The sequence below is a fragment of the Panthera uncia genome, assembly GCF_023721935.1.
Source record: "Panthera uncia isolate 11264 chromosome B3 unlocalized genomic scaffold, Puncia_PCG_1.0 HiC_scaffold_1, whole genome shotgun sequence".
NCBI lineage: Eukaryota > Metazoa > Chordata > Mammalia > Carnivora > Felidae > Panthera > Panthera uncia.
The window spans coordinates 107,412,125-107,424,414 of record NW_026057582.1 but is presented as its reverse complement, the minus strand read 5'-3'; the positions used below and the strand labels follow the sequence as shown (position 1 = coordinate 107,424,414).

The 12,290-nt window shown below is 53.8% G+C and overlaps 1 protein-coding gene across 1 annotated transcript in view; it reads left to right on the top strand.

Moving 5' to 3' along the window:
* ITGA11 (integrin subunit alpha 11) overlaps nt 1–12,290 on the top strand; it is a 123,756-nt gene that overhangs the window by 77,404 nt on the left and 34,062 nt on the right. The window contains exons 8-11 of the mRNA XM_049613806.1: nt 540–684; nt 1,157–1,322; nt 2,712–2,782; nt 11,416–11,560. Coding sequence (XP_049469763.1) covers nt 540–684; nt 1,157–1,322; nt 2,712–2,782; nt 11,416–11,560 — 527 coding nt within the window. The remainder of the gene's footprint in view (nt 1–539; nt 685–1,156; nt 1,323–2,711; nt 2,783–11,415; nt 11,561–12,290) is intronic.

The following is a 12,290-nucleotide window of genomic DNA, read 5'->3' as shown; positions in this document are numbered from 1 at the left end:
CTCTCTCTCTCTCTCTCTCTCTCTCTCAAAAAATGAATAAAAACATTTTTAAAAATTTTTAATGAAAAAATGGCCTGATTTCCAGGCCATGCTGGAAGATGCTGATTACATGCCCAGGTGGGGCCTAGCCATTGGCATTTTTTTTTAACTCCCCCCGGTGATTCTAACGTACAGCTGGGTTTTTGAGCCACTAACTTAGGGTGTCTAAAGGTCTCCATCTGACCTTGAACTTTCCTCCCAAACCCACCTGCTCCCTCTGCTTGCCCAAAACAGCATGGTCAGGACCCTAAAGAGGCTCTTTAAAGTTACTTTTTAAAGACAAGCAGATACATGACCTATCTGAGTAGCTGGCAAATGAGTAGTGTGGGCACCTCAACCCAGCTTCTTCTTTGGTTTGAGATCCCAACCCTATTGGGTTGCTCCCCCGGGGAGGTGAGGGGGCTCGTCTCCACATCTGTGGCAGCCCCTCTGGAGGATCGCTGGGAGCTGCCGCATCCCTACATCTCTCTTGTGACGCTCCCCCTGTGCTCTGTTTTCAGCTCAGAGGCTTTCCAGAAAGGCGGAAGGAAAGGGGCCAAGAAGGTGATGATTGTCATCACAGATGGGGAGTCCCATGACAGCCCAGACCTGGAGAAGGTGATCCAGCAAAGCGAGAGAGACAACGTGACCAGATACGCTGTGGCCGTGAGTCCTGCCCCACCTGTCCCACCCTCCGCCCCTAGAGGCTTTACCGTCAGACCCCTGAGGACTCCCAGGGGCATTTTCTGGGTAGTGAGCAAGCTGCCCAGGCCCCCGGACGGGCCTCTTCTTGTTTCATCCTCTCCTAAAGAGCACCTTGGGAATTTTCTTTCAGCACTGTCGAGGGCTATCTGCAACGGTTGGGGACAGGCTGGGGGTTGGGGGAGAGTTCCTCCATTGCCAAAACCTTCAAAACACAAGAAAACACCCCCAAGCCACCCAGCCCCCAGAACCCTATCTTAGAACAGGGGCCTTATCTGCCCCCTACAAAACAGCCTGTTTCAAAATGCAGGTGAGCCCCTGAGTTCTGCCCATGGCAACCAAAAAGGGCTCCAGCCACGCGGGGTCAGGGGCCGCGGGGCTGTGGGGAGGTCTGTGCCAAGTCCTGGTTTGTCGCCCTGCCCCCGTTCCCTGGCAGGTCCTGGGCTACTACAACCGCAGGGGGATCAATCCAGAAGCTTTTCTAAATGAGATCAAATACATCGCCAGTGACCCCGATGACAAGCACTTCTTCAACGTTACTGACGAGGCGGCCCTGAAGGACATTGTTGATGCCCTGGGGGACAGGATCTTCAGCTTGGAAGGTGAGGGGTACATACCAAGAGGTATGGGCTCACACCAGGTGAACCCCATAGAGCAAGATCCAGGCCCACAACACAGAAAGCTTTAGCAGGAGTTATCCCTTCATGATAGGGCCCTGGTATTCTGTGCTGGACCTCACAGACAGCCCTGGACGGTGGCTTTGCTGACATTCTCCTTTTACCACCGAGGAACTGGAAGTTCATAAGACCTAAGTGACTTGCCAAAGCTTCCACAGCTTTGGGAAGAGATGGGCTTTGAACTAGAGTTGCCATATTTAGCAAATATAAAATACGATGTTTGTGGCAGACCTATACTAGGAAATTATCTGCTGATTGTCTGAAATTCAAGTTTATTTATTCATTCTTAACTTTTTAATGTTTATTGATTTTTGAGAGGGAGAGAGAGAGAGAGACAGTGTGAGGAGGGGAGGGGCAGAGAGCGAGGGACAAAGGATCTGAAGCGGGCTCTGCGCCGAGCTTGATGTGGGGCTCGAACTCATGAACCGTGAGATCACAACCTGAGCCGAAGTCAGACGCTCAACCGGCTGGGCCACCCAGACACCCCTCTCCTTACTGTTTAAACTTTGGTTTCGATGGCACGGATCTCCTCTTGAGCCATGTGTTGCTATAGCCGTTCCTCCCAACACGGGGCTGGGCCACATGGGGGGGATGGTAAACAGAGATAAAAAGCAGTGTGCACAAGCCCGAGCAGTCTGCAGCACTTTGGAAAAGATGAGCTACAGACACACGAGGAGACGAAAGCAGCCCTCATCCACAAGGATAAAGGAATAGAAACTTTGAACCTGAGTTTCAACACTCCCACCAGAACTTAAAATACTCAGCTGAGTGTATTTCTCCCAGAAATGGTTGCCTTTGGGTGTTGAGAAGATCGGTGCCGGTGACATGTTCCGGGAGGCCCTCTATGGGGAGGGGCTTTCAGCACACATGGGTTACTTGTGCAAATCTGGGGTGGTGACAGGTCCCCCTCCCGAGGGTTCGATTCAATGTTTGGGAATCATCCAGAGGCATCTGGAACCAAATCTGGTGAATAATAGGAATGAGAGAAGTGAGGAAAGAAATGGAATTTCCATTTCTTGCCAACGATGGAGATTGTTTCTTTCCATGTGCTTTACTTGCTCTTTCCCCTATATTGACATTATGGCATACATGCTCTGTCATATAACTCGTCCCAAACCCTTTGCAGCAGTGACTAGGCTACTGATAGTGAAGCCACGGCCACCTGGAAGGTGCCCTCCCTGTGTGGGCTGCCTCAGGGCCCCCTCCTCCCTCCCCGGAGGTGCCCCAGGACACAGGTGCCATGGATGGGGCTGCAGGTGGGTGGCACTAAGCAACTGGGCGTGCAGCTGAGGTCTTTCTGTCCCTCTGTTTTAGGCACCAACAAGAACGAGACGTCCTTCGGGCTGGAGATGTCCCAGACCGGCTTTTCTTCTCACGTGGTGGAGGTAGGTCGGGGTTGGAGCCGCCCTCCCACATACTTTCCGGCTCTCTAGGTGGCCACGCCGCCTTTCCTGGGCTGTCCCTCACCCACCCCCCACTTTGTTTCTCCGGGTCTCTCTGCCTCTATCTTCTGTGGCTGCAAGGGGGAAGTCGAGGCCTTCAACTTACAAGCCCTTTTCAGCAGGGAGTGAGCTACAAATAACGAACCACCTGCACAGGGAGCCGATGGGGGCATTTCCTCCAGGTCCGAAGGTCCCCTGCAGCCCACAGAGCCTTGTGCAAAAATTGGGTCAACGCGGCAGAGGCTGTTGGCCTGCGCCAATAACGCCCTTGCCCAAGGCAGCCTGTGCGTGCAGGGGCATGGCCCTGAGCTGGTGTGGGGAGGGGGTCCAGATGGACCAGCTGTGCTCCCGGTGCAGACTCGGCCTCAGATGGCAGAGGATCCAGATGGCCACATGGCATCACAAGCAGCATGTCGCGTCAGAAGCTCTACGTTGGCGGCCCAGAGCACCGGACCGTCACTCGCCCTCGACATGCCTCTCCTGGTTCCGATTGACAAGATGGGGCGGAAACCTCACGGGATTGCCAGGGCGGGGCAGAGAGCCAGTATCTGCGAAAATGTGTCGTAAACAGTGGAGCCCTGCCTGGGAGCACTGCGTGCTGGGAGGACCACCTGGCAGGAGTCCATGTCAGTGGGCATGCTTGGAGCAGAGAGGTTCCTAGGTGTTCTGCCCCAGGCTGGCACCGTGGGAGTGTATGTATGCCTCCAAACCTGCCAGAAACGACCTGCCTACTTCCGCATCACCTCCGTTATCTCACTGAACACCCCCCCACCAACAACACTGTGAGGTGAATAGGGCAGGATTCCTTGTTCCCAGTCTCCAGACAAATAAACTGAGTCACACAAAGTCTAAGTGACCTGCTCCAGTGACCTAAGTAGGAAAATACGAATCTCACGCTCTTCCTCCCCACGCCAAGCAGCTGCTCCCCGAGAGCGAGTGGAATCTCAGGGGGTCTGAGTCAGAAACCCCAAATCGGAGGCGGAGGGGGACATGTGAACAGGCAGCAGGACGGAAACCTGACTCACACGCCACTGTTCCTGAACTGCATCTGGACAGACTCGTGCCCACCCGGGCACAGCAAGCTACAAATGGAGCCGCCTATGATTATAACAGTGCGTTGTATATGCACGGCACTTTAAACTTCTCCAGGAAATTCCTATGCCCCATTTCAGGCTCAGCACAGCCCTGCCAGGTCGACAGGCAGGAATAGTTGTCCTGTTTTTGTTTTTTTTAATGTTTACTTATTTTTGAGAAAGAGAGACAGAGTACAAGCGGGAGAGGGGCAGAGAGAAGGGAGACACAGAATCTGAAGAAGAATCCAGGCTCTGAGCTGTCAGCACAGAGCCCGATGCGGGGCTTGAGCCCACGAACCGTGAAATCATGCCCTGAGTTGAAGTCGGACGCCCATCCAACTGAGCCGCCCAGGCGCCCCATAGATGGTCAGGTCTGCAAATCTTTTCTGTGCCTTCTCTGTGCTGGGCCCTGCGCTGGGTCCTGGAAGGTGCAGGCTTCTCTTCTAACTCTGTGGTCCGTGCGTGCCTAGGAATCGGGGAACTCAAAGAGAAGGGGAGGTTACACTGAGGTTCAGGTGTTCAGGAATACTTGAGATGAACCCTAAAAAGGACCCAAGCATCTCAGTATGTCGAGCAGGAGGAGTCCTTGAAGGATCCATGGATAGACACCCCCCCCCCCAAGCCCCCCACCCCCCGCCACCCGCTGCACAGAGGAGACCAAGAGCTCAGAGCCCTGGCCTGTTGTTTAGGTCAAGGTCATACACTGCCCTGTGTAGATTCTTCCACGTGTCCAACTCATTTTCATTCCTCTGGTTGGAGAGACCGGAGTGCCTCTCCCCATCCTTATCACCGCCCCAGCTCTTCTAACGCCCCCGAGTCTGGTTTTCAAGTGACAGGCATCTGGAAGTTTCTATCTGATACGACTCTTAAAGAGAAGACGATTAAGTCTGAATCTGAGACTCTTTAATATCTAAAAAGAAAAAACCAATCCTTCCAAATCCAAAAGAATGGAACAACGATGGCGGGCCATCTGGTGGTGTGACCGGCCACTGGGTTTGCTATTTTAGGGCACATAGGGTTCTCAGTGCTGATGCTGACCACTGAGGCCACCATAATTGGCCACAGCCGTCCTGTCCCTGGGAGTCCAGCTCCACAGCTCTCGGGGCTGGTCAGCCCTCTCCGGAGATGGGAAGCAGTGGTCCAGCCTTTCAGCTTTGCCCAGAGCAGGTCTCAAGCCCGAGTGAGTCCAAGTCCTGGGCGAGCTCTCAGCCTCCATCCCCTCCAAAAGTGTTCCACAGACGGCCTCAGACAGCCACTTCCTGTAAATATGAGAAGAAGCCTTCAGCTTCCCTGGGCCTCTTTAGTTATGTCAGAAGGAAAGGTCTCTAGTCCTGGAGGAAGTACCTCATAGAATGTTCTCAAATAGCAAAGGGGCCGGTGGCTCATCACCTGGGCTGCTGTTGCCTGTCTAGCAAGGAAACCAGCCTTCAAAAGGGTAAGAACAGCAGTCTTTAAAAAGAGTAAGAACAGCAAGAGGAAGAGGAGACTAGTGCCAGGGTAGAGAGGAGACCCCAAAACATCACCTGGTCACCCAAAGAGCCCAAGGCCCCAGACCACAGGAATGGCATCCCAGGCTGAAGGTCAGAGCCATGGGGAAACCCAAGGACCTAAGTCAATCCAGGAAACTCTAGTCTTGATTTGCCAAAAAGGGGAAAGAAGACATTCTGGAAATGACCACCAGGAAGGCCAGCTATGGATCTCCAGTCAAATTCCAAAACAGATTTTGAAGCCAGTGTTTCCATTAGTATTTGGAAATGAATGCAAAGATCACTAACAGCTGGAGTGGCTTCTATTAGTCCTGGCTGCGTGCTGAGGTGGTGAACTCCCTGTTGAGCTGGGTAATCAAGAAGAAGCTGAAGGAGTCTGCCAGAAAGCTTCCAAAAGGGATCCGTACCTCCCAAGGGGGCATAGACTCTGAGTCTGTAATCCGCACAAGCCAAGATGGAAAGTGTGCAGGAAAGGAAGGGGACAATAAGTTATGGATGCCCCCTAGTGGTGGATGGAGCTAGGGTGCTGCTCCCACCCAGGGGCTCTGCAGAGGAATTTCACATGGAACTCTTACCTCTCCCCAACCCCAAAAGTTTACAGAAGGAAGCAGTTTTATTAGGGTGGATCTTGTCTACACAAATACTTTGGTGACTCAACTGAGATGGGAAGAGACTGTTTCCCTTGAACCTACACGTGATGATCCAGCAAGACCAGCCCTCAGTTATGTCTGACACAGGTCAAGGGTGGGGAGACTCCTACCTCCCAGGCCAGCAGCCCCAGCCACCCCAGCCACCCTCCAGCCTCTTCAGCCTGTGCCCTTCCCGCAGCCTCTGCTAGAGCTGTGGGCTGGATAGCCAAGGTCATTGGTTGTTACCTAAGCTGCTTAGCTGTGAAAGCCTTCAGGCTGTAATCTTTCCTAAGAGGTTTACATTTGATTTTTTAAGTTTATGTATTTATCTTGAGAGGGACAGAGAGCTCAACCCAGGGAGGGGCAGAGAGAGAGGGAGAGAGAGAATCCCAAGCAGACTCCACAGCGTTGAGCCTGAAGCAGGGCTCTAACTCATGAAGCCAAAATCAGGAGTTGGCCGCTTAACTGACCGAGCCACTACAAAAACATTTGAACTAGTTTTGCACATTTGATTCAATCAAAAATGAAAGAAACTGGGGTGCCTCGTGCAGTTCAGTCGGTTAAGCATCTGACTTTTGATCTCGGCTCAGGTCATGATCTCATGGTTCATGAGTTCAAGCCCCCCCACCCCTCAGGCTCCACACTGACAGTGCTGAGCCTGCTTAGGATTCTCTCTCTCCTTCCCGCTATGCCCCTCCCCTATTTGCTCTCATTCTCTCTCTCTCTCTCTCTCTCTTTCTCTGTCTCTCTCAAAATAAATAAACTTAAAAAAAAAATGAAAGAAACTGATCCATATGGTGACGTGAGGGGTTGGTACCTAGAGGCTGTGAACCTCTCCTACACCCCCATAACCTTAAACCGTAGACCCCTCCATGTGCAAGCTAGGGCAGGCAGTCAGGGCTGTCCGCGGGCTCCACCCCATGAGGCCTGGACATGGTAGCCAGGGTCTGCCGGCATGCTGTTCCAGATCGTTCCCAAGTGACTCCTGGTGGCGGGAATCATTTCCAGGTCATTGGGGTCTCCTCCTAAGCCCAGCTCCGTGTCTCAGGCTGCACCCTGGTGCCAGGCACCCCACTCCTGAGCCTTGTTCCCGGGACCTCTGAGCAGAGACAACCAACCCGCCGATCGGGAACAAGCCGTCAAGTACAGGGTGGCCCTTGCTCCCCACACCACCTCCTTGCCACCCTGCCTACCAGCTTCCGGCACAGTGAAGGGCTTCTCTCCACAGAAAGACTGAAGGCCCGTTTCTGGGTGTTTCCTGCCCAACCCCATCTAAACCTCCTGGCACTCACTGTTCCTCAGGCTCCACTTTAGGCTTGTTAAAAATGCATCTCCTATGACAGAATCTGAGCAATTAGTGAAAAGTATAACCCGTCCTCTTCACGACGTATTTGCCTTAGGAGGGGCTCTTGGCCCTTCTAGAGTCACTCTGATGGTGGACATGCAGGCACGAGGGAGCTATGGAGGAGCCTGGGGAGGAGGACGGGACTCAGTGCACAGGACCACCTATCCAAAGCCAAGAATTGTTGGCATCTGACATTCTCATTCCATTACTGCTGGGCAAGAAGAAAGCACTGCCTGGATGTGTGGCCTCAGACAAACCATTTAACCTCTCTGAACCTCAGTCTTTGAGCAGATGTCTGAAAAACCCTGGCGGAATCGAGTCTTGAGGCTTGGAACTAGAAGTGTACATTTTGAGACTTACGATCAAGTAAGGGTTTCTTAAAGTCCTGTCCTAACCCCACCCACCTCTCAGTCACCCCCCCCCCGCCGCTTCCTGCGGGGGCCCCCCAAATAGGCTTCCCTTGCCTCCACTAGGCTGCCTCCCCTCAGGCTGCTGTAATGACTCCTCTGCAGCACCAACTTGACCATGAGATGTGATTCTTTGACTCCCGCGTCCCCGATGCTTTACGGATGAATAAAAGAACGAGAGGAGCTACTATATACCAAGTCCTTTGCTGACTGCCAAGCTCCGTGCTAAGAATTAAAAATGTTAATTCTCCCAACGAAACAATTTACAGCTGAGGCTGAGAGAGAGAGAGAGAGAGAGAGAGAGAGAGAAGGGAGGGAGGGAGGGAGGGGGGAGAAAAAAAGGAAGAGAGAGAGAAACTTGCCCAAGGTCACACAGCTAGAAGCTTTGGAGCTAGAACTGGAACTCAGCAATGTCTGACTCCAGACTTCATGCTCTAACCACTGGGCCAGGGATTCTCAGCCTCAGCCCAACTGCCAACTTGGGCTGGATAATTCTTCGCTGCAGGGCCGTCCTGTGTATTGTAGGCAGCGGCCCTGACCCTACCCACCAGCTGCCGCACCAACCCCAACACCACCCCCAGCTATGACAACCCAAAATGTCTCCGGGCATTGCCAAATATTTCCTGGGGGCTAAACTGCCCCCCGTTTGGGAGCCACTGCCCTAAATGATGCTGTTTCTAGTGTTAGGGATGTGACCCAACCCTGGGGACACGGAGCGGCTGGGGACACAGTTTGGAGGGACATGGTCACACGTACCAGGAACATTCAGCTCAGCTAGGGAGGCAAGACTGCTGCAGGGGCCAGGTCAGAAGGCAGCTAATTGATGAGCTAGCAGAATCGGACGGCAGGTGCCATGCTAGAGTGAATACGGGTACAGGTTGTCTATAGGAAGGGCACAGACTTGGCCTTGGACCTGCTGAGGGCCACCATGTCTGCATCCTCACATCTGCAAAGGGCACTAGAAAAGTCAGCTTGTGCCAAGGGTCCATGTGCAAGGCCACCCAGGCACACCCTGGCAGTATCTGGTGGGAGCTCACGTGGCCCCACGGGAAAGGAGGCCATAAATCAGGGAGCCGGTGCCAGGCCTGGAGGGTGGGATGAGGCTCTTCCCTGGAATGCCCTGGTATTTGTTTTCCAGCTGGGCCTACATGCTTGGCTTCCTCTGTCAAGGCTTTGGCCCTTTTTGGGACCCTGCCCTTCCAGATTTTTTCCAAATTCGAAATGCCTAGGCTCCCCGAGCTGGGGAAAGACTGTGCCATAGTGAGGTTTGCTCCTCCTGCCCTCCCAGCCTGCCCTCTCCCCGCCTTCCTCAGTGAGGCTCTCCCTGGTAACAGAGCCCTCTCAAGAAAGGACCGCCCCCTGGGAGCACAGGCCTACGGGCACTGCCAGGGTGAAACAGCATAAGGCAAGAGACTGTGAGCAATCAGCCGGCCTAGTGCTGCCAAATCCGGAAGTCCAGTGGAATCCCCAAGCCCCACATACATACGGGGGTCCTCCCCAGAGGAATCCCAGTCCTCCTCAGTACATCATGGAGACTTCCAGTCACCTGCAAGGCCAAAAATTCATCTTCAGAGCCCTCTCCCTGAAGGAAGAAGCCTGGTCCTGCAGAAGCAAACTTGGATTCAAGCCGGAAGAGAGAGGAAGGAGAGAGACGAGGCCCAAACATCACTGTCCTCTTAGAGGGTGCTCCAATGGAAAACTGGGAGCAGAGTCCGGGGGCTGCCCGTGGCTCTTTTCTCCCCTGCCCAACCCACCACCCTGCTCCAAGTCCCAGCCCCGCCCCGACTTGCTGTGCAGCCTCGGACAAGTCCCTTTCCCTCTCTGAACCTTGGATGCCATTTGTCAAGTGCAGATAATGAACATCTGACATGCTGCTCTCTCACAAATGGGTGGCTGGATGAGAAAGTACTTTGCAAAGAAGGGAGCACACCCCAAGTGCAAGGAGCACTGGCCGTGAGTGTGGGCCGTGAGTCTTTGTGGTGCCAGCCCTGATTCCAGCCCAGGAGATCATCAGGCGCTCCCAGGCTGAGGCTCACACAGACCGGGAGGAAAAAGCTAATTAGAAAGTGCGACATTAAACACAACCACGTACATCAGACTCTCCAGAGACCAGCTTGCTTGCGGTCAGAAAAACATTGTCTGAACAGTCAGTTCTACTTCCAGAGAATTTGGACTTTTTAAACCTTATCTGAGATCAACTTCACTCTTTAAAGTGACCCCTGGGAAATGAGAAATGGAAGGTCTGAGTAAGGTTCACAGTCTTGCCCCCCTCCGCGGCCACCAGCGAGACTGTTGCATGGTGACACTGCCCACCTGCTCATTCACGGCCCTGATTGTCCCAAGGCCAGAATCACATTGTTCTGTCGGCACCATGGTATTGGAGGGGAGGGGAGATGGGGTGCCCCGGGCCCCACGTGGCGGGGGAACCTCAAATCCTGCCAATCAGCCAGGATTAGGGAGGCTCGGGGGAGGAGAGAGGTGACTTCATCTGCTAGTGCTTTCACAGCCCAAAGCCGGGGCACAACCTGCCGGGCCAGGAGTCACCAAGGTCACCCAGGAAGGTGGCCCTCCCTGCTTCCAAGGGCTTGCTATCTGTCTTCCTGTATCCACTAGCTTTGCTCAAGGAGGTTGTTTAAGGAGGCGGGGTAGTGGTGGATAGGGTGTAGGGGCAGCCCAGAGAGTGAGGAGTGACCTTGGAGTCAGTAACAGGGAGACTGCCTGCCCCTCGGGGAGCCAGAGTTCCCGTCTTCCTGCCTGAGCATTGCAGCACCCACTTACACTGCAATTAAAGACAAGCCCCCTTCCTCAGGGTGCAGGCTGTCACAGATGTGGCCCTGGCTTCTCTGTCCAGCCTCATCAGAGTCGCTCTGGCCTCTGTCACTCTGCACTCCAGCCCACCAAACGGCTTCCAGTTCCTTAAAAGCAACGCCTCTAAACTCTCTCCAGCCTCAGGGCCTTTGCACACTTGTCCCCTCCCCCTCCAGGTGTCCGGGTGAGCATCACTTACTCAAAAATGCTTTTCCTGACCCCCATTTCAATCTAGACTAAACCTCACTGTGGTATTTACCACATCCCCTATAGCAGTTATCACGCTTTGCAACTATTATGTTAACTTGCACGTTTGCGTGGTACTTTGAACTCTGCAAGGGCAGGGACTATATCCCAGCTCCGAGCAAGTGGCCAGCCCAGAGTAGACACTCTGTGAATTGTTACTGAAGAAATGAAGACGTAAGATTTGCACACAGGGAAGCAAGTCAGACGCCACAGAGGAATGTGGAGGGAGGCCACGGGCAGGGGCCACAGCTTCCAGAAGCGTCAGAAGGAAGGGACAGTGACAGGAGATTTCCTGTGGGGCTTATGAAGCCCAAAGAGCAATGGAGGCTTGGTTCTAGAGGTGGAGTCTGTTTCTAGAACATTCCTCTGTTTGATCCATTTTGTGCTAAGGATGGGGTGGACGGTCCTGGCCTCATTCAAAAGTCAAGAACCCTGCCTGGAAGTCAGTTAAATAGTGAACACAGGAGAAGGTGCCCAAAGAGGCTGTGGTGGATGCTTCATTGTGCAGAACCTGGAGGTGGCTTCCCAGCAAGGGGCCCCCCGGGGACACGAGCTGATGTGTGTCCCCTCCCTGACGTCAGGACGGCATTCTGCTGGGAGCCGTTGGCGCCTATGACTGGAACGGAGCCGTGCTGAAGGAGACCAGTGGCGGGAAGGTCATTCCCCTCCGCGAGTCCTACCTGAAGGAATTTCCCGAGGAGCTCAAGAATCATGGCGCCTATCTAGGTAAGAGCCCGAGCTAAGTGTGGCGAATGGGCGCGGGCGAGGAGGGGTCCAGGGGAACGTGCCCCCACGTGAAACAAGGACCTGTGTGTGAATATCCTGCAAATGTCCAGGCACAGGTCAGGGACCGCTGCCTCTTCAGCCTGGTATCCACACCTGGCACCATGCCCGGCATGCAACGGGCTCTCCATAAACAGGTAGAATAAATGGTAAGCAAAGCACCTGTACCTGAAATGTGCCTCAGTCGATGCTTCTAGACACCAGGCCCACTGTTGGTGTGCCTTTAAAACCTTCTGCCTTGGCTAGGGTTTGGGCACGCTGAGCTGCCTCCCAAGGCAACATGCACGTGGAGGAGAAGTCCATGTTCGTTTTTATTGTTAACGGTCACCATCAAGGCAGAAGTCACTTCCCATTAAGCACTTCGGAAGCAGACATTAAAGAGCAGCACAGGGGCGCCTGGGTGGCTCAGTCATTTAAGCATCCGACTCCTGATCTCAGCTCACGTCGCGATCTTGAGGTTCGCGGGATCGAGCCCTGCCTGGTCTCTGCACTGATAGTGCAGAGCCTGCTTGGGGTTCATTCTCTCCCTTTCTCTCTGCCCCTCCCCGCTCGTTCTCTCTCTCTCTGTCTCTCTCTCTCTGTCTCTCTCTCTCTCTGTCTCTCTCTCTCTCTGTCTCTCTCTCTCTCTCAATAACATTGGTGCCCAGGGCCCAAGTGAGCAGGACCAGCACTG